The sequence below is a fragment of the Branchiostoma lanceolatum genome, chromosome 6 (assembly GCF_035083965.1).
Source record: "Branchiostoma lanceolatum isolate klBraLanc5 chromosome 6, klBraLanc5.hap2, whole genome shotgun sequence".
NCBI classification, from domain to species: Eukaryota; Metazoa; Chordata; class Leptocardii; order Amphioxiformes; family Branchiostomatidae; genus Branchiostoma; species Branchiostoma lanceolatum.
The window spans coordinates 3,190,001-3,212,484 of NC_089727.1; the positions used below are offsets into that span (position 1 = coordinate 3,190,001).

Genomic DNA, 22,484 nt, shown 5'->3' on the forward strand with positions numbered 1-22,484 from the left:
ATAATGAAATGGTGACGCGATTGCGGAAAGACACCTGTGGTTTCCAACTACAAGTCTTAGAGCTACACATACTACTTAAATCTGTTTTAAATGATGTTAAAAGAGTTAAGTCCGTAATGTTATCTAGGACGAGAGGTCTTGCAAAATAACATTGAGTGGCTTTGAACACTGTCAAGCAAGTTACTGCGGTATGATCGTAGACGTGGAGAATCTGTCTAGTTTTATTATCCGCCCTGAATCTTTTTTCATAATTAACGCATTATTCTATGTTTTTAACAGAATGGATGATTAAAAAACCAAAAGAGGCCCACAGGCGAAAGATGACGTCCCTCATCAATTCACGCTGCCGCAAAATCAGGAATGAGGAGAAGGAGATCGCCAAAAAGACTAAATAGGGATATCATAATCATGTCCTTTTTAGAGTGGGCACGTCGGTTTGGATTTTCAGGCGCTCAAGTTAACATTCCTTCGATGGCGAATTCAAATACACTGCTTACATGTAAGTACACAAGAACTTCTTCATTATATACTAATAGAGTGGTCTGTTCTAGTTGAACAAGTTCAGCGTAGTTTCCTGACTTTGAGGGCACGTCAGTGAAAGCATTTCCCCCTCGGTTTAGATTTTCAGGTGCTAGACTAGAGTTGGTTAGTAATTTAACATTCCTTTTAGAGCGAATTCAAATACACTGCTTACATGTATCTGTATGTACGCCTCATGGCTGGTAAATTCGCCTCATGACTGACCACAGTAGGCATCTCACTTTGAACTTTGAACTTTATTTCACCTTAAAATCGGTGGCACAACGCTTCCTGTCACGTGTGCGTTACAAATCAAATCAAATCAAATCAAGTATGGACAATTATAAATATAGAGGTACGCTTATCATGCTAAGGGATAAACAATACATAATAACAATAGCATAGTACTGGTGATAATGATATATCCGTACTTTATTGGGATATCAAAGTCTGTTCATATTTAAGGTCAAGGAAGTCCTAAACTGCGCCCTTACACTTCACAGAGGCTTGTGAGAGAGCCAATAGAGTTGAAGTGTGGACGGCACAGCAAATTACTAACTGATCATTTTCAGATATGTCACTTATGTTATGAAAGGCATGTCAAAATCCAAGTGAGAAGATATAACGTAAATATATGCAGATTACGCACTATCCTAGGCTAGACATCGCAGCGATGACCGTAACAGCAGCTTTTCCTTTGTGTTCAGATCAACGACATGCAGGGTAAGTGTATATCATACTACGACTCCATGGGAAGCAGTGGTTTTATTTCTGTTCGGCCGGCTCCTCACAGATTTTGTTTCTTAAAATCTGTGAAGCTCAATAAATAAATGAAATAAACAAAGTAATGAACACGCCTTCAAAGTCTTCAGGTTGGGTCTGATTTTTTTTGTATGTCACAGTATTGACATTAATTTCGACGTTTCTCCTCCAACCTATACCCCCGGTAATAATATATATGAACATATGCCATAATATTAACATTACAATTTTTTATATGACTAGTGATAAGGGGTTATGGCGGTATGACAGTGTTCTGTTTGAGACCTCTAAGGCACAAGTTAGGGCATATCATCCGCACTAGATACAAGCTAGTGCCTAGAGTTCAGTGGTGGCATTACTAAAGGTTTAAGCATATTACTATGTGCGCGTGTTCTTTTAAAAGGTAAAGACAACAGGAATCCATCTATTAGTCATGTTGCTATGTACAGTTTATTAGTACATCGAAGTTTGTTTAGGTAGACAGCCAGGTCTACAACAGACCAGACAACCACGGGTTCACAGCCAGTAATTGCTTCTTCTTTTAATTCACATCGGATAACATACACGAGATACTAAACGAACAGTAAAGAACCGACAGAGATAGAATTAGCAAGCGGTTGGAAAACGCATTCATAATCACAGCGGAACAGCCAATATTTTTTTTTTTCACACAACAGGGCATAAGAATTGACAGGAACCCATGCTACATCATCAGCTTGCTACAGGCACTAGCAGCGGTCAGGGCTGACGACAAGTACATCATCACTGGTGATGACCAAATGCACAACAACCACCCGTGGCAAAAAATTGCCACTGATGAAGCAGCTCTACAAGGCTGTGCCTACCAGGAAGTGTCTTAAACTACGCCACCAGATTGAGAGCATGAACACTCACTTTGAAGCATTCACGAATGACAGGCAACAGGTTACACAATGACATCAGAATATTAACTAATTATTTTCCCTACATCCCCTAGAATATGTTGTGATGCATGCAAATTCTATCTTTCCTGCAACCATTCTTCGAAAGCACAAAGAAGATGACATATCATCGAATAGATTTGCTGACTGACAGTCACACTGCCGTCATTCTGCATTATGCAAGGAGGAAGTCTGCTGACATAGGTGTGTGAACATTGTAAGTTTGTATGGTAAAAAGAGTATCAACCAGATGTATTACAACTGGAGTATTTCCATCTCACCGAATCGTCCGTTAACCGACTCTATTCAATCAACATCCGTTGACAGATTTGAGTATTTAATTAAATATTACATCAGCCTGCTACAGACACTAGCAGCTGTTAGGGCTGACGACCAATACAACATCATCACTGGTGATGACTAAATTCACAACAACTACCCGTGGCAAAAAATGTTGCCAATGATGCAGCAGCTCTACAAAGTTCTGCAAACCGGAATGTGTCTTAAACTACGTCACCAAATCGAAAGCATTAAGTATCACTTTGCAGCGTTCACCAACGACAGGCAACAGATTACACAATGACACGAGAGCATGTGGATACTTGCGTATTATGAAGAAAGTATGGTTGTTGTTAATTTTTCTCTAAATAGCTTGTTCATAACTTGCGATACGGAACGTAAATCCAATACTTCAATGAAAGAACTATCGATAATACGACGGTCTTCGGAGTAAATTAGACAATGATTTCTTTGTATTTGACAAGGATTTAATTTTTGGGCAGCTTATATCTCCCCCTGCTATTATTTGCAGTAAAAGAATACATTATTTGAAGATCGAACTGTTTACAGCTTAATTCAACAACGTTGGGCATATTCCACTCCTAAACTCGACAAACATCTTGAGGAAAGTCTGGGCTTGAATCCAACCTTACTGATGAACTGCAGACATTGCGGTGACACTATGTACAGTCGCGACATGTGGGGGCATCTTGGCGCAGGCCCAAAGGTGTGCGACACATGTCCTCAAGTCTATCATCCCATTTGTCTGGGCTTATATTTTCTGTTACTACGATTTCTTGACAAAATTGTAGTATATTGGAACTGTTTATCAAACATACATGTATAATTGTTTACCCCTTCACTTTGGTATAACGTTTTTACTAAGTAAATGAATATATTACTTATTCAGTCAACCGATTGTTTTTACACTGTTACAGTTTCCATTTGTGATGTCTTGGGAAAGAAGAACACCTGGAGTTGGACATGAAGTCCTTGACAATTTTACGTATATTACGTTTACTTACCACTGAGTTCTCATGAAGCTGCTATGTTATACCGAAGGGATGTTAAACTGTATGACTTATTCAGGTGCAGAAACAAAATTAATGCAGACTTCCTACTCAGAATTCCATCCATGTGATCGATGTGTATTGCTCAAGTAGAGATGGACGTTTCTAGACATAAATTATGTTTACTAGGTCATTTGTGCCCCATGCAGTCTAAGATGACAGAAAGGGGTCATGACAAGACTATTCACCGATAATGGTAACCAGCTGGAGCTCTTGACGCGCATTCTGTTAGTACATAGGAGGCTATTAGACACAGGGATGGCAACGCAGAAGATATTTCAAACAATTCAGACAATGAGAAGAGAAACCGATCCAGAAGCAGACGGCGGAGCAGTTGGGGATACTTGGTATCTTCGGACATATGAAGAACAAACCATGAGAATAGTTCCTTTTGTTTCCTATGTGAGAATTATTTCTGCTAGATGGGTTGAGATCAGCAGAGGAAAATGAAATGTCCCTTACTATTGTTGTAGAGTTGACGTGTGAGGTGTGAAGAGCGGCACACATGTGATTGGAATTCAGTTGTGCAGTGGACAAGGCTGGGAAAGGCCACCAAACCCAAGGTAAGCAGAGAACAGTTTCTTTAGTTTTCTAAAGTGATATTCGTCTTCAACTACCTCTGGACAAAATGGGCAAACCCTCTGGTGGATAGGAAGTTTTATAACAAAAGGTTCAAACGAACAAAAAACAAACAATAAGGCAGATACAGGTATAAAAAGTAACTTAGTTGAAACATTTGGAGTTGATGCTGGAGAGGTCAGAGATATTGAAGATGCAATTAACATGATATTGATTTTCCAACAGGGAGGTGCCAAAACTGATGTCGAATGCTGATCTGACAACTTGTGAATCATCCACCAAGCAGCATCTGAGTTTACGAACGTTTAGTGACGGAACGAAAGGAGTAGAGAAGGTAAGTGTATTGTTAAGATTCTGAAGTGTAAAATGTACCACTGAAATTGTACCACTGATCTATTTAAACAAAAAAATACTTTAAAAATTTTAACTTTTTTTTCTGCTTTCACTTTACGTTTAAGCAGAGACTAAAGTCAAATCAAAAAGAGATAAAAATAGAAAATAAACAAAAAATAACTTTTAAACCCTAAATGTAAAAATGGTTAACCTCCCCCCTGCTGGTTCAACCTCATGTTTGGCCGGTAGGGGGGAGGTTAGCATAAAAACAGTTAGAAACGTAAAACCTTTAAAAAAAATAACCTTTAACCCTAAATGTAAAAATAATCACTGTTAAACGCCCGCACGAATAATCTCTTCCGGACTTAATATAATCATTATTACATATTTTGTTGTTTTTGTAATGATTTATTGTTCATATTTACCATAGGTACCCTTCGTAATTTTTAATCATTAATACTCTATAATTTCCATACCTGTATCTTTCATTCCGAATTGTTACAATTTAAAACAGTTACCGTTGTTGTACATTTTCTTTTCAACTATAAAGTATTGAGTTCGAAGCGTCTTATGCTGACTTCTTTGGAGTTTTCATCATCTTGTTTAAAAGAACTCGCGTAAAGGTTACCAACACGAACCAAACAGATGCGTTGTGAAGAACGAAATACGCCGACAAGTTGTTAGTTGCCATAGTAATTGACAACATTGTATTAGGGATACCCAGTGGCTGCCCCTTTATTTTTGTGCTTCGCAAGCCGCTTTCCTGAGACCATCACATTCGCCCCCATTTCTCCTTTTGTAATTTAGATTGTTAGAAATACAGTGGTGGAGTGAAGAGTGAGGATTAATGACTCTAGCAACAAGTGCAAAAACAAATACAGAAAACATTTTTTTTTCATACTTTTCATTGTGACTTAAACATCCAACAAACTCATCTACCTAAACTGAACCAGCCCCCACTGAGCCAGAGACACAGTCCCCGAAGTCTGGGTTTCCAAAAGGCTGGACAGCTGTAAGAATAACCCTGACTAAAAACCCCGAGTAAGCTGGATGTTCTGCTATAATATCGAAAAAAAATTAATTCAAAATTATGCTTTGTTATTTGCTCTTCCACCAATGTTAACGATTCAGTCATATCAGTAGAGTTTGGTCATAAGATCGTCAAGATAGCTGTAGTTGCAATCAATAGTTGCAGGCTGTGCTTCGTTGCAAAACAAATGCTAATTTCACAAATTTCTTCGAATATATTTAATGGTTCCCATCACATTTGCAACATCAGGGAGGGCATTCAACTTGTAACAACACCAGAGGAGCGAAAAGATTGCACAGGGATGACTGCAGCTCATTCAACAGACTATAATCACACAGAGACTGACTGCATACGAAAAGCAGACGACAATCTGAAAAGGAATGTCATAGTCATAGTCATGGTCCGACTCAATTTGGTAATTTTCGTAAGGTTGAAGATCTTGAAATTATACACATGTATTAGATGTTTCATGATGGATAATTGATTGCATTATATACAAATATCACAAGATCACGAACATCAGATAGTTTTATTACTTAACCTTAAAGTGCATGTAAGTTGTAACTCTTCCAGGAACACTGTTCCCACTCCAGAGGAATTAATGATTTTCATTACTGAGCGAAACATCAGGCAGTCCAAAGTGTCTGCAGATACCGGAATTCGAACAAGCTCTCTTAATGTATACATGAACCAGTCTAGGCCGCTAAAAGCTTGCCACCAAACAGCTCTGAACGCATGAGGAGTTGAAGAAGTTCATAAGTGACAGAAACATCCGGCAGGCAAAGTTGTGTACTGAAACAGGAATTCCGGTCAGTTCACTTTCATATTACATGAATCAGAGCAAGCACAGCTCCCCACGCATTGTTTTCACAATTTCAGGCAGAAACGAAATCAACGTTATATAGAATGTCCTAATTTTCATATAGGCCAAGTACTTCAATTCTTTGGAATAGCACGCGACGAAAAATGAAAGTCTGCGAGAACCCGCAGTAGGTGTTTCGCATACATTCTCACAGTCTCTTCGAAAAATCTAAAACCTGTGATTTTGATATGTGATAACTGTAATTATGCTATACTTCTGTCATAGTTTATTCCGTGGAAAGGGCGATCTTTAAAATGCACAGGAAGGCCTTTGTGGCTGCAGATGGTAGTCTACGTGAAGAGCTATCAAAGCATCTCGGCAAAGAAACACATGCACAACGAGATCAGTTCTGTAGCTACAGTAACAGAACTAATGCCACTTGATCACAATGCATATTTTTCACATATCAAAATGAGCCAAGGCAGAAGCATACTGGCCAAGAACGGAGGAGAGCACGGCCATACACTGGTATATCTAAAGAGCTAGAGAAGAGGATACAGGAACTAAGAAAAGAGTGTTATTCTCAAAGGCCAGAGAGCTAGTGTTACGTGGCCCATATGCACTAATGGCCGACGAGACAATTTAACAAATTGGAGGCAAATGATTAGCCAGAGGGCAAGGCTAAAGAACTCCTAGAAGTGATAGACCATTTCTATCCAGAGGAATATTTGCGATTTAAGAAATATCGATTCAGTTTTGGACATCTCAATCGTCATTTCTTTAAGGGTTGGGAATAGCAGCAGCAGCTGAAAGCTGAATGAAGCAAGTTGAAATACGACATTCAGGCGCCTGTTGCCACTGTTGTCTCAGATGCCTCTGTTCTTTCCAAGTGTTTGAGGATGTGTCTGCAGAGGTATCTGTGGCTTCAGGCTAGATCTGATTGGCCGCTTTCCCCAGCGGAAAGTGTTTCTGATGCGAACCCGGACAATATGCAGCAGACCGCTCATCAGTCTGGGAACAAACGAGCGATCAGACAGAGGCCTCGGTCTGCAATAAACGTAAATATTGAACAGTATGATTCTTGGATTCAAGTGCCCTTGCCGCCCTTGCCTATCTCGCAGGAGATCGACATTGAGGATTTCTCCTCTTCGTCTGTCGAGACGACTGTCTAAAAAATTTTGAAGTGACTTTAACTTTCCTTTCCCTCCGCCATGGCGTTGTCTGTTTGTACTCTTAACGTTAATGGTCCGAGGGACAAGAGTAAAGAGTATCGACTTTCGGTTTTTGGAAAAATAATGAGTGGATATATATTGTTTGCAAGAGTTACATATTTTACATATTTCGTCCGTTGCTGACTCCCAGTGCTTGTGACAGAAATGGAGCGGAACTGCAATTTCCAGTGTTGGTACAAGTAAGTCTACAATTTTTCAATCCCCTTTTTTAAAATTTCAGGTACTGAAGATCTTGGAATTATACACATTTATTCGATGTTTCACTATATCATATACAAATATCACAAGATCACGAACATCAGATAGTTTTATTACGTAACCTTAAAGTGCATGTTTCTCTTCCATGAACACTGTTTCCAGTCCAGCTGAGCTGAAGAAATTCATAAGCGAACGAAGTATCACGCAGGCAAAGTTCTCTGTTGAAACCGGCATTCCTGCCAGTTCGCTTTCATACTACCTCACAGTTTTATTACGTTACCTTAAAGTGCATGATTCTCTTCCAGGATTCCAACTCAAGAGGACTTTAAAAAATTCATCACAGAAAGAGACATCACACAGGTCCAAGTGTGCAAGGAAAAGGGAATACCAACAAGCTCCCTTTCTGTATACATAAGGCATACTAAGGGGCTTAAAGCTTCCCACCAAAGAGCTTTGCTCGTACGATTCACAAAGAAACATCACGCAGTCCAAAGTGTGCGAAGATACCGAAATTCCAACAAGCTCTCTTAATGTATACGTGAACCCGTCTAGGCCGCTAAAATCTTGCCACCAAAGAGCTCTGAACGCGTGGTTCAGAAAGGCAACATCAGCATGTAAGAAAATATTAGGGCGCACCAACATGCTTAATCATAAGAACACAGCAGGCATACAGTAAAGGCTTTTCACTGTATATCTGCTGTTTTTCAATGATTAGCATATCTTATTACAGCTGCCACCTACACAGGGAGGTATTTTTATAGATATTTACAGAGGAGCAACATGGAGATCGGAATGCTTAGAGCGGAGAATGAAAGGTTGAGGCCAGACAACCGAGGTTGGTGTCTTCTTCTTGTAACTGCTATAGAATTCAATTCTTCAAATGAATTCTTCAGTTCAATTGAATAGGTTTTCAATTCTTGTTTTATTATTATAAGGTTTTTCCATATTCCTTGAGGTTATCACCTACAGAGGAGTAACCTGGAGATCGGAAGGCTGAGCGGAGAACGCAAGATTGAGGGCAGAGAACTTTAGAGCTTTAACATATAGGTTGGTTACACATTTAGGGAATATTGTATAAAACATGGACCATGAGATATGCCTTTTTCACTCTAGGAATAAACCTATACTGATCCATGATTTCTAGCAAATTAGTGTATTATTTCTACTCCCAGGATGATGGGAGTCTGACGGAATTGAAATTCGTGAGCTTAATCGTTTTTTCTTAAACAGTGGTAGACTGTAGTGAGAATTATGAACTCTGACAACAAGAGCAAAAACAAATACATTTCTTTTAAATACGCTACATTATGATTTGAACATCCAACAAACTCATCTGCCTATTAAACTGGACCAGCCCCCACTGAGCCAGAGGCACAGCCCCCGAAGTCTGGGTTTCCAAGAGGCTGGACAGCTGTAAGAATAACCCTGACTAAAATAAAACGAGTAAGCTGGATGTTCTTCTATAATGTCTAAAAAAAATTAATTCTATATGATGTTTTGTTACTTGCTCTTTCACCAATGTTAGCGATTCAATCACTGGAGTTGCAACAGAAGATTGTCAAGATAGCTGCTCCTATAGTTGTAGTTGCAAGATCTGCTTCGATGAAAAAAAATGCTTATTTGGGTGACGAAAGTATGACTTGCCACCGTCGGTTACACGAGACAGCAGAGACGAGTCTCTATGTTTCTATCCAGATGATCTTCACATCTGGCTGCAGAAGCTGCAGATCATCAGATGTACAGATAATAAAAGATTCCAGTATCTCTGTGGTGTGGGAGGGTGGACTTCCAGTATTCTTCCTCAGCCGTGACAGTTTTTATGAAAGATAGGGAAAATTATTTATATCAAAGGTAGAATTGCTTTAGCCTTGGTACCATCCTCTTTGATAACGCTTATGGTGTATGAGTGAGTCTGTGAGAGAGTGTGTTCTGAAAGGATGGCACCCAGGCTAGAATTGCTACAGAGCCTAGGGACAGATGACTCAGAATGTATAGACATGTATGTATATATTGCTGCTTACTAAACAGAGAAAGCATCGAAGTTCTGCTTTAGTGTTTCAATAAAGTTTGTTGTACTTTCAAAAAAAAAAAAAAAAAAAAAATCTTCACAGTTAGTTCATGTTATTTGCAGTTCATGTCATGTGCTGTACGTTTGTAGTACAGGAAATGTACAGACACGGGCCGGGATAACACTAAGATTTGTAAATGTACTACCCAAACTGGCCAGAGGCATGTTGCGACTTGCTGCTTTGGCAGTTTAGTAAATGTTTCGCAACTCACTCATCCTGGCACCTGGGACGAACCAGAAAACGCCATAGAAATTGACCAGAATAAATGACGGTATATTCAACAAAGTAGCCTTTCTTTAGTTGGAACAGCGAGTGGTTCGAAGTACAGAACCTCGCCCGCTTCACCAAACGTAACGGCATATTTTGACTTGATTATCTTGATACAAAGATACCTTCTTATCATTTGGCTCCACATAAACAACACGGGTGACAAAACCGATGTGTTATGTTGGATGGTTCGCCAACATGTTAACACCATATGCCGTCAATATGTCAGTAATGGCCGATTCCTCAGCCATTGGATAGTACCGGCAGAGAAGATATCAGCCGCGGCCTGTCTCACAGAATTCTTTAGGCCGTGAGTATCAAAAAACGACAGGGTACAGGGTAATTCACACACCGTTCCTAACTTGAGGCATAGCAACTTCAGACACAAGACAAAAACCAGAAGGTTTGGAGAGGTCACAACATGCCAAAACACATCCCACATTCTACCAAAACACATCCCACATTCTGCCAAACAGAAAATGTCGTAGCAAATGGCGTGGTCAACTCAAAACGGCACAAATAGCAGACTTTCCTATGCAGGACTGTGTCCACAACTACATACGTGCAGACATGACATCTCACAGAGTCATTCTACACATAACACACCCAAGAACGACAATTTGTAACGGCAAAAGGACCACTAGTTAGGTCTAAATGAGGCAGCAACCTCTCGCCAGCGACCCGCTTCTGCAATTGAAGCTGGGTGGTCTGGCCGGCTGGACCACGCGACACTCTCACATATCCATCCGCCACAGATTAGTCAGAAGAAAACTGTAAAACACGAGAGAAAAACTAAACCTTATGAAACACAATTCTACAGAAATTAATGCACTTACTGAACAGATAAATCACAATCCTTAAATAATGCCGGATAGATTAAATAGGAACAGCTGTTTACTCGATGCTTTGTTATTCAGTCGCACTACTTTCTGGCGGCACTTGCGTACATCGTGTCTGAGGGGATATTCGGTGTTGTGACTCCGCGAGGCTCACTTAGGGTTTGTCGGGATGTCGCCTTCTTAGAAACACAGATATCTCTGCTTGTAGTTAACAATCATGATCAACATACCAACGGTGGAATTTTTTTTGTACATTCATATTGAGATAAACAGAAGATTATCATACTCATTGGTGCATTATTTGCGCTGTAACGTGGACAACGCCATCTCATTTCTAGGTTTGAAATAAAAACCGTGAGAAGAAGCATCCAACTAGCTATAGACAGCTCATCTTGGCACAGATTGTACTTCACAAACAGTCAAAATCCTCGGAAAAAATGCGGTTGCATACGAAATGTATAAGTCCACCATTGACCCATATATGTGATTAAGAATATACGTATTGCTCTTTGAATTTTCACTTGTTTCCCTTTTGTACATGACATTTGACACGGCCTTACACATAACTAGTGGCAGTTTAACCCTCAAACCACCGTAGCTTTTTTACGACTAATCTTACCGTATGGGGTCAAAACTGACCCCACAATGTTTTCTGCAAATATAGCTTTATTGGTGACTATTTTTGTGGCTTGTATATATGTATAGTTTAAGTAATCTATAAGGGACAGTTTGACATGAAAAGGTGTGAATAATTTCTGTTCATTCTGATAATTTATGCAAAAATACGGAACATCGTCTTTTGCAACTAACGCTATTCAGACAAGTGGGCTCTTTTGAGGCCTGCGCCAACACTTGATGTCATATAGCATCTGAATGTCTTACTCTAGAACAACCAAACTTGGTCACCTTTGCTAACATTTTGTTGGCAACAATTTTAAATGAATGAAATAACTAATCAAGGTTTTCATGTTGCTATGGCAACCGCCTTCTTCGAGCCATATTTGGAAAAAGTCGCTACTTTTGGATTTTACAATGTAATTCTAGGACTGTCTTTTTAAACTGCACTTATTTTCTGACATCAATACCAACCAAATTAATTCACTATCACTTTTTTGATTTAATAGTCATAATTTATGCATATTTGATTACGTCATCGGTCAAAATCAAAGATGGCGGACGATATAATTAGATTAGCTATAACCGGCTATTTCAACCTCAAATTTCATCATTACCATGTTTATTCAAACAGAAACAATCTTAATATAAACGCTTTGGTCCATTTTTATTGTGTTATAAGGTTATATGATGAAAAAATGCATTTGAAATAATTCAAGATGGCGGAACCAAGATGGCGGATTTCGCTAGTGTAACTTGATATGAATATGATTTTTATGACGTCATTTTGACGTCGTTCCTGTTGCCATCTACAAATAACGTCTTTGGATATATTATGATTTATCATACATAATTTCTACTTAAGTTTTATCGTGTACCTTTGAATTATATGGAAATACCCAATTTGTTTGTTTTCGTCAATAAAGTCACATAAATGACGTCATTATACGTCGCAACGTCATTAATATTTACGTTCATTTGAAAAATTTGTTTTTTTCACGTTTCTACAAAAGCATATTTTGTAACTTTGATCATGATAACCCTTATCATACATGTTACTGGATGACAAGTATCAAAGAATAGGAAATATGAGTGCAGATTTTGCTGGGGTCAGTTTTGACCCCACTGGACCATGCGTAAACTTTCTAGAATAACTTAATCAACAATGAGCCAATCTCGGTAAAAACTTGTGAGAAGTTATAAGACATATATACAAACAAACTCATAGAAGGAATTTTGTTTTCGACTCGAAATGTCAAAATGGCACATCTTGATATACGCCTGGGGTCAGTTTTGACCCCATACGGTGGTTTGAGGGTTAAGTAAAAAGTGTGTAGAAGTAGATTTTCTAGATAGTGTAAGTAAGTTTGATATAGTTTGTATAATATGAATCTTGGTTGAAACCTGATGATAAATTTCATACAGATGGCTATCATTATCTCCACAGCGACAGGAACCTTACTAAACGTTCTAGGAAGAATTCAAATGGGATGGTTCTTCTTTTTAAACAAAGGCTCGCGAAAGGGATATTGTAATGACAAAGTAATAATTCTTATATAACTTGGAGTAAATTGGACAATAATTTCTTTGGATTTGACAAGGATGTAACTTTGGGCTGATAATATCTCCCCCCCTGAAAAATCGCCGTTATTTGCAGTAAAATAGAACATATTATTTGAATATCTAATTGTTGACTTAGCTAAATACAACATGGGGCACATTCTACTCCTAAACTAGACAAACATCGGAAGGAAAGTCTGGGCTAGAAAGAACCTTAATGATGGCTGGCAATTATGCTAGGGAGATGTTCAAGACTTAAGACTTAATATGCAGAAATGTTGGTGGGACTTGTTGAGAAGCCTGAAGGAAAAAGTGCATTGATATAAGCTCAGATATGTGTACCGTGCAAACTGGCCAATGAATAAAATGGAAAAAGAAATGCGCCTGTATAAGGCGAAAGCAGTTGAATTGGCCAATGACATCAAAACTCACACATGGGACATATTCTACTCATCTCGACAAACAAGCATCTCATACTAGCATAACAGACTCGCATACTAGCTTATTGACAACTTCTTTCATGTGGCTTTCAGCATACTATTTTGAAGATCTTTGAAGCGTGTCAAGAAGCGTGTTGCGGATTATCAGGGACAACCCTGTCATCGAGCAGACAAGGCCAATAGCAGCATCTGTGGAAATCGGGGCCTATGATTATGTCAACATCTTGGTCAAGGTTCAGCAAATGATAAAATTTATGGTGTAAAATTGTTTGCAAAAGTAGACATTTAATTTTATTTCTTCACATTTATTGTGAACTTGTGATTATGTAAGATAGCAGGTAAGAATAGATGAGCATTTGTAATACAAACATGTTAACAGTACAAAGTGAGCATTTTTTTAACTTGCTTGTGTCGAGACTGGAAGTCTTAGTGCCCACTTAGTTTGATACGAATGATGAACACAAAATAAGGAATAGATTATAGAAAGATGTTCCATACTTGAGCATCTACATATAGTGTATCTTATAGCTTGTATCTGCTGTGTTCAGAATGTTAACACCTTTTCCATGCTAACATGTATTGGTTCAAATGTATGGGTCCCAGGCTCAAGTATGGGTCAGGAAGTGATTCTAGCTCTTTACTTTATATTTCACATGTGTAATGTACAAGTCCATTAATATCAGCACATAGACCAGTTCGCATGTGTTAACGTGTGTAGTCATCTTCGCTGTTATAGGTAATCGTTCCGAGATGAAGAACGAGACCTCACGGATTACTGTTCCAGTCAGACACATTCCTGATAAGGGCTTGTCAAGAGGACCGAGGGTACGATATTTGAAATAAGTCTTGCAGTTAACCCTTATACTTATTTTCATTACTTTCAATTCATAATCAGGTCATTCAATCAATCAAGTTCAGGCAGAAAGGGAAGTAGTAAATGTGGAAGAGCCCAGGGGTTTATGGACAACTTACAACTTCCTCAAAGTCAAAGAAGCAAAAGACCACGAAGATTCTAGCCTCCAAGACTACCATAACAAGATTGAGTGATCGGCACCACATGTGGAGAAGGGGGAAGTGCAACAAGGGGGAATTGCATTCAGGACCATGACAATGCGAGGGCAATGAGGGCAATATTGTATGCCACTACCAAGGCCAGAATGACAACCTCCCTTGTTTTGCACACACATTGAATCTTACTGCCCAAAATATGCTTAATGTGAAAGGCGAGATCTCAGATGTCTTCAGGTAATTTTATGCGGGACTGTTTGCGAAAGAGCCAGCCAGCCCATTTCTCACTTGGATCATGAAGGGTTTCCGGATAAAGGCCAGCTGAGTTGGAATGAGTGCCACTTTAATTACCGACTAAGTAGCGCATATTGTAAAGTGTGTGAGACTGAATGGGAGATGGAGGAGTCCCTCAGTGTACGAGATATATGGTGATCCCTCATGAACCCTATCAGAATGCTCACCAGGATGCACAGCCTCGTGACGTTAGGAATGCCTTAACTCAGTTCTTCGCAGAAATTCGCACAACAGCAGAATGCTTGATTTGTTTATTTCCATGTACCTGTGTTACTTATAGGTTTGACACCAATTCAGAACATACGACCACGCAAAAAAACTACTGCGCCAATTAAAGAGCATGTATGCGCAATCCTACCGCACAGGAACCTGAAGATTTTCTACAGATGGAAACAGCACCTCCTTGACAGTCAGAAGCTGTATCTTTCTACGATACAGCGAATTGTCAGAAGAACAAGTTCAAGCACTGGAGACTATCATTGGTCCATGGCCCGAAAAGTCGCGGAAAAATAAAGAACAGCATTTTCAGGTGGAGGTACGGTAGAGGTGGCGGCCGTCAACACACCATAATATCATGCAACATTACTGTATATGCCCGCACGACCAATCTCTTCTCAAACATATTTTGTTGTTTTTGTAATGATTCATTGTTCATATTTTCTATAAGTACCTTTCGTTATTCCTAATAATCATTACTCTGTAACTCCTGTTCATTCCGAAGTGTTATAATTTAACAGTTACCGTTGTTGTACATTTCACTTTCATTGATAATAATAATAAAGTAGTCTGTTTTGCTGGCATTCATCTTTTTTTATGAGGAGCACCTGAAATTCTTTCCTTTTACCTAATTTGTTTGGTTGGGTGCTCAACTTTCCAAAAAAATGAACTTTCGAGCCCTGTATCGAATTGGTCTTTTTCTATCTTATTCCAGAAGGAACATGTGTCGTTAAGCATGCGTGTACACAGAACAGTGGCAGACTTGAGCCTGCGCTGTTTCCAGGAGCCTGACGGCATCATGAAGCAGTGGATGGATGGCAAGTTATTTCCGAACCAGGCATGAACGAATGTAACGCAATATCTGCTTGCAGACCTGAGGGGAGTAGCTAAGGAGGACGCATACAACATCCTCCTAAGCTTCAATCAGACGGATATCGATCAGTGCGAGTTAAGGAGGCGATGCCAGGAGGCCGAGGTGAGATCTACCAAGCCTCGAAGTCACATGTTTTTCCTTGTTTGCGGAAAGGTGGGCCCGATAAGTTGTGAACTGGGGGGATAGACTTATGGACGGCCTTAGTTGAAGAGAATTCCTGTATGAAAATATTGTGCCGTTGTCTTGATAAGTTAACACTAGAAGACCAAGACATTGCCTTTTGTTTACACTAATTCAGGACAAAACGTGTATGTGTAGCTGAAAGATTAACGCTTCAGACCTGTTATGATATACTCTTGTTCCTCTACGAAGGCTCATTAGTACAAGCTAATTTTGCTGTTTTAGTTTATCTTTTTAAAACGAAATCTTAAATGGTATAGAGGTAATTTTGTGTGATGAATTTATAACCAGAAAAGACATGTGATGAATTATCTGTCATTACAGTCCTACAGTCACAGCAACATCCAGGAGTGCAAACAGACACTGCCCCTACAACCTGCGTAGGAGATGAAGGTTCAGACATTTGGTTCCGTTATTACATGAACTCTGTTAGATTCTTCTGGATTATCATACAGTAAAATACAGGATATTTCTAGCTATATAGCTTTAGGCTACACCAAGTAATTTTTATGGATGACGTCCGCGCGCGCATTGATTTTGGTCTGTTCCCAGAAAAAAAACAAGAAATTCCGCTGCCTGTAACTATGACCAAAGAGGTCCTTTTTAATATACTGTGTTTCTGTAGGCCTGCAAAATCAATGGAATATGGAAAGAAACAGGACAGGACAACAACTGCTGTTCAACTTCAACTGATTTATTCAAATTATTGCTGTTTTCCTGATGAATAAAAGAATTGTTAGTTGTTACACTGTGTTCTCTCATTCAATTTGTGTCCTAACATGCGTCGTCGACTATGATATTTCAAATCTGGACATCTTGTTTTTTTCGGCCCTTCTTGTTTTTTTCGGCCCTTCTTGTTTTTTTTTCGCGCTCTCGCATTAGATGTTGGGTCTACAAAGGACGTCATCCATAAAAATTACTTGGTGCAGCCTAATCGTAGCAGGCACACTGCACTTCAATGTTGAGCATTGTCAGTAAATCATTGATTCTACGTAGCCTGTTATTTGTTATCCTGAATGCATACGGTACATGACAAATTATTCCTGTCACGAAGTCGAACCCCAGATTGCCCAAATGGAGCTAATCTGGAATCCAGTCTATATCGTTGTTAGTTTATTTATAATTTTTTTATTCATTTATTTGTTAGGCCATGTGCTCTACGGGGTAGAAGGAGCCTTCCACTGCCGAGGTATCTTTGGCAGCGGCAAGCGCCTTCTGCCCCGCAGAGCACCCGGGCTAATGACGATATAGACTTGATTCCAGGAGGTTTAGACTATGGAGCGTACAGTTGTGTCAAATCTATGTTCACAGAATAGCTTACCCGGGGCACCCCATGAATATACCTTCCAAATAGCAGAACAATCCAATGCCCTCCGGAATTGAACCCTACCTGGACCGCCCCATGCAGACCCTCTTTCAGTACTGTTGGGATTGAAGATGTATACTTTTGTATATATACATATACATGTACTTGTATATGTATTTTTGTCCTACATCAATTCATGTACCATATACATGTACATGTATCAGTTTTCAGAATGGAGGTTCTGGGTGAGTTTGACCCAGCCCTGCCCATGGGTGCACACTACTGTAGTAACCAGCTCACCGCGGAGGAGTACGAAAAACAGGGGTCAGAGGCCACCAGACAGGCACTGCTGGTAAAACTCTTTCTTTTCTGATCTGATTAACCACACAACACGCCTCTTTTACACCCAAACAACGTTTTATGCATGATTCAAGTTATAAAAGATTAAAAGATGTAATCCTTCCCTTGAGTGTAGAGAGTCACTTGCAGACAAATAGGTATGTACATGTATTTCTAAGTTGCATACTGTAATTCTTGTTTCTTTTTCTGTAACTTTATGTTCACTGTTTTCACGGTCACCAAGAAGATTAGATTCAACAGGGCTCCGTCTTCCAATTTATTGTAATTTTCTGTCATGTAACTCATGTTCATCAGCACTCCCTTTGGTCCATTGCAGGAACTGCAGGAGGCAATGAAGCAGAACCCTGAGCTGTACAGACAGGTTCTGGGAAAGAAGAGAATAGATGAGGGAAATGTCTTCTCAAAACTCAAGGTTCGTATGCTCTATGTATCATCAGTTGTATTTATCTTTTGCAGCTGTAATTAATAACATTTATAAGCCTCTTCCTTCATCACACATAGTACCATACATTTTAGGTGACCAGTTTTGTGAAACATTTAGCACTACAGACCTCTACATAAAAATAATTGTATTATGCTTTATAATATAAGTGGTGTTATAAGTGGCACAGATGTTGGCTAATTCTTGTTTTTCCCTGCATTAACCAGGGAAAGTTGATGACTGCTGTGAAGGGTGATGAATATGGGAAGGAGAAAGTGACAGAGTTGGAAAGTCATGTGAAGATGGCTGAGCTGCATGAGGAGATGTTCAAAGTGTTTGAATATGCACAAGGTAAAAATTGTTTAACACAGATCATATCCTTGTCATTATAAGCATTGCATATACTTTCTGTAATGGATAACAAAGTTCTTTGAACAAAACCAAAGAGTTTAAATCTAGCCGGTATTTTGGTGCCTTCCTGTCACCTTCCTTAGGGCAAGGACATTATATACTAAGTAATGTCCTTTCTTAGGGCAACGTGCTGACTGTTCCACTTTACACTGTAGCTAGGTGTTGCTACTGCAGCACAAAGAAAGCCAGTATTGCCCCAAGGAAGGTGGCGGACTGTCACTGAAATGTCATCTAGTTATCAACATTTAGGTTGTGTACAAAAAAATGTTTTTCAGTGATTTACCAACCTGATGAAACTATTCACGGGCATAACATGTAATATATGGCCGGTTATCAAAGTGAAATACAAAGTCACATTTCACATACACCAGGGCTCGAAATTCATTTTTGGAAATAGGTGCACTGGTGCACCCAACCAAAAAAATTAGGTGCACAGAAAGAATTTTGGGTGCACCACAAAATAAAGTTGAAACTTCAAACTTTCAAACCAGTAATACATCAAAGAAAGTACAACTGTTGCAAAAGGTTATTTTGCTTTTTCTGATACTTATATTTCAAGAATATCCTCCCATATAGTGTACAATAGTACCTTTACCCTATAGCCTACAAAAATATTTAGGTGCACCAGTGCACCCACAGTCAAAAATTAGGTGCACAGCTCCAATTTTGGGTGCACACAGGTGCGCATGCACCCAGCATTTCGAGCCCTGTACACTGTACAGTAGTGAAATAACACTTGATACGATGGATTACAAAATGATGGGTTATGCACATTGGGAGGAAAATTTAGATCCAACTGTTGATAGATCATTTGTATTTTTCAGAGGAAAGGACCATGACTAGAAAGTCAAAGAGACTGGCAGAAAAAAGAGCGAAGAAAGAGCAGCCTGCCACCCCGGATAAGTGTTCCTCTGGGGAGGGGGATACCTACACCACACCACCCCAGTTTGTCCCCCCACCCCCTCCACCATACCCCCCTCCTGTGGCTACACCCATGGCACTCAGGGAGAGAACCAACATGCAGTCAACTTCTGCACCTGCTGCAAAGAAAAAGACATCTGACAAGAATGGGTATGTACATTCTATGATTTAATCACAGGTTAGCGATGTGTGCTAGCTACATACAAATTACAATACAATACAAATACAATACCACTGTGTATTAACTTTTAGATTTGCTAAAAGTAAAAGCATCATGCTTCCTAAAAAATTTTCTTCTTTTATCATGATCCTGAATTGCGTTGAAACTTAATGCTAGTAGTGCAATTCGGCTTCGCTACGGCTCATATTTTTAGCCAGGCACACATGTCAGCACTTACCTTCTTGATTAGTGTGAATGTTCTTTTATGTGCAGAGGTTTGATGCCTAAGGCTAACGCCTAAAGCTCCAGCATACGAGGCTTCAGGCTTTACATCACCATCTGAAATGACAAATGCAATCCCTTACAACATGTCTGTGCCGGGGCCGACCCTGGGATCAAACCCCTGCCCACGGATCCACAAATTTGATCCATATGGCAAAACAGGAATATTCATAAAAGAATTTCATATACAGTATTGGTCTGCAGCTTAACCCTTTCTTGCTATTGTCCAGGCTTATGCATGGCTCCACCACCTCCATCAACAGTGTCCACTCTGAACTGCTTGCCTCCAACCAGATGCTTCGGCTCAGACCAACTAGGGTTAAACGGTATGTAGTTCTTTCTCAGTTGACATAACACAATACTAGTAATGGGTATTAATGATTAACCATGGCATTTTAACACCACCACTGCTGCAATATGACTTTGGACAGATTTTTGTGCCTTTCAGTCCAAGCAGTTTTACACATTTGGTATCCCTTTTCCCTTTTTCTAATTAGCACGAATCACAAAGTTGTTTGCAGAAACTTGCTCGTTGGTAAGCAGACAAAATCTAATATGGCTGGCAAATAAGGTACTTAGTCGGGATAAAATTCTAACCATTTCAGAAAAACGCATCAATATTCACTGGTATTCATCTGCATATATTGGTGTAGGGATAACATCAATTGTTTCTCAGATTTCATACAATGTTGCTGCACTTCTCACCCAGATCTCCAGGTGGCACCCCGTACTACCGCCCCAGACACGCCCGCCAAAAGCTGAAGGCTGTGGAGATGTCGTATGACAGCATCGGCAGCTTCAACCTCAGCAGCCCCTTCAGCCTCTTCAACTGCTCCCTGCTGCAGAAATTCCGCAATGCCCGCAGTCCGGCCAGTCCTGCAGACCACCAGCAGACTGCAGAATCCCCACACAGCCCTGCTAACTTCTCTCCCTGAACCTTAAAGTGGACGGTTATGATCTCCAAGCAGATCTATTGGTTGCAAAGACCGTATCCAACTGGCAAAAGGGGTTTTAATCGCCTCCTCTTGCCAGTCGAATATAGTCTTTGCCACAGATAGATCTGCTAGGACCTAAAAAAAAAAGCTTTGACCAAAAAACGTCCTTACACAACTTTTTCTGTTTTATTTTGTTTATTCGAGTGCAACCTCTGTTAACATTAATCTGCCGGTTTACAAAAAAACGTTGTTGTACAACTTTTTATGTTTTATTTTGCTCATTCAAATGTTTAAACTACATTATCATTTATCTGCCAGGTTCCATAAATCCGCCACTCAACAGTGGGATTGAGAGATCTCTTGTGCATAACCCCCCAGGTATGCACAGCTTAGATATAAAGGAGTGCATTATACTGGGGAACATTGGGTTGGAGATCTGTTTGGACATGTCTTTTCAGGGTGGCGGAATTATGTACCCTTGTGGAATTATGTTATTACAGTATATGTTAAATCTATAACTTAGCGATACATTCCTAATTTTGTTGAGCCTGGCATCCAGTCTATCATTGTTGGGACAGAAGGGGTTTTCTGCCGCCAAGGTAATGTTTGGCGCCCAGTAGGAGTTGAACTGGCCACGACGAGGCCCATAACAACTACCGCATAAAAAAACCACTGAGTGCAAATGATTACCCCAGCGGCATAGAGCTCTGTCTGTCCCAAACAAACCTTGGCCTAGCGACGATAGACTGGATTATAGGTTAGATTTTGTTCATTCTAATAACATCTCACTCAGGTTAAACTTGACATCATTCCAAAAACTGAAGACAACTTCATGTAATGTTTTCACTGTAAATATGTTCAAAACATAGCAATCTTTAGCCAAGAGGTATAGAAGGAAAAGATGATAAGAAGATTATATTTTTCAACTAAATTTTAGAAGAAACCACAAGTTCTGATCATGTCAAAAGTGGAAAAATAGTGCTAAAAGTGGAGATAGAATTTATGTTAGTTGCAGGTAGATGTATTTCTGTCTCATTGTAAGCCAAAAGCATTGTTTAAAAAATCTCCCGGTAATGGCTTTCGCTTGTTTTACCCTTGATGCTATGATGTTCCTCCAGTAATACTGGCACATATGATAAGATTATTAGTTTAACTGTTAAACGTTACATATGTCTTCTATATTTGTGTATCTAATAGATCTGAATACCATACACATGTAACATGACACCAAAGAAACTAGCAATATAGCCTTCTACCAAGTATGTAAAACAATATACCCAAAAAATCAGATAACGCTGTAACCTCAACATTGTAGTCCTCTTTATTCTAGGTATCGGTAGATCACTTATTTTGTCCTAAACTCCAGAAGGCGGTGTTATTTTCCACTAGATTATGTATCAATCAATACATAATCAGCCGACTTTGTACAGAATTCCGCTTGTGGTGAATTACACAAGGTGTGCTTTTTAAAACAATATGATACTCACTAAACCCCTGCAGACCCTACCAGTGTATTCCCTATGCATAAACATACATTTTTAAACTTGGATATTTTCGGCGTAAATGAGGGTGGTTAAGCACAATAAGAAGGCCAATTGATAA

The 22,484-nt window shown here is 39.5% G+C and overlaps 1 protein-coding gene across 1 annotated transcript; it reads left to right on the plus strand.

Annotated features, from left to right (window-relative positions):
• The first annotated feature begins 16,576 nt into the window (after window positions 1-16,576).
• LOC136436172 (uncharacterized) lies at window positions 16,577-22,189 on the plus strand. The gene is made up of 6 exons (XM_066429950.1): window positions 16,577-17,744; window positions 18,069-18,164; window positions 18,401-18,524; window positions 19,409-19,655; window positions 20,178-20,273; window positions 20,657-22,189. The coding sequence occupies exons 1-6, from the start codon at window positions 17,589-17,591 to the stop codon at window positions 20,880-20,882; spliced, it is 945 nt and encodes a 314-aa protein (XP_066286047.1). The 5' UTR covers window positions 16,577-17,588; the 3' UTR covers window positions 20,883-22,189.
• The last annotated feature ends 295 nt before the right edge of the window (window positions 22,190-22,484 follow it).

Excerpts from the sequence above, each read along its gene's own strand:
- LOC136436172 (XM_066429950.1), top strand. The coding sequence starts at position 17,589 with ATGTACCATATACATGTACATGTATCAGTTTTCAGAATGGAGGTTCTG. Across the intron at positions 18,525-19,408 it reads AGTGTTTGAATATGCACAAG|AGGAAAGGACCATGACTAGA; the intron begins GTAAAAATTGTT and ends TGTATTTTTCAG. Across the intron at positions 19,656-20,177 it reads AAGACATCTGACAAGAATGG|GCTTATGCATGGCTCCACCA; the intron begins GTATGTACATTC and ends GCTATTGTCCAG.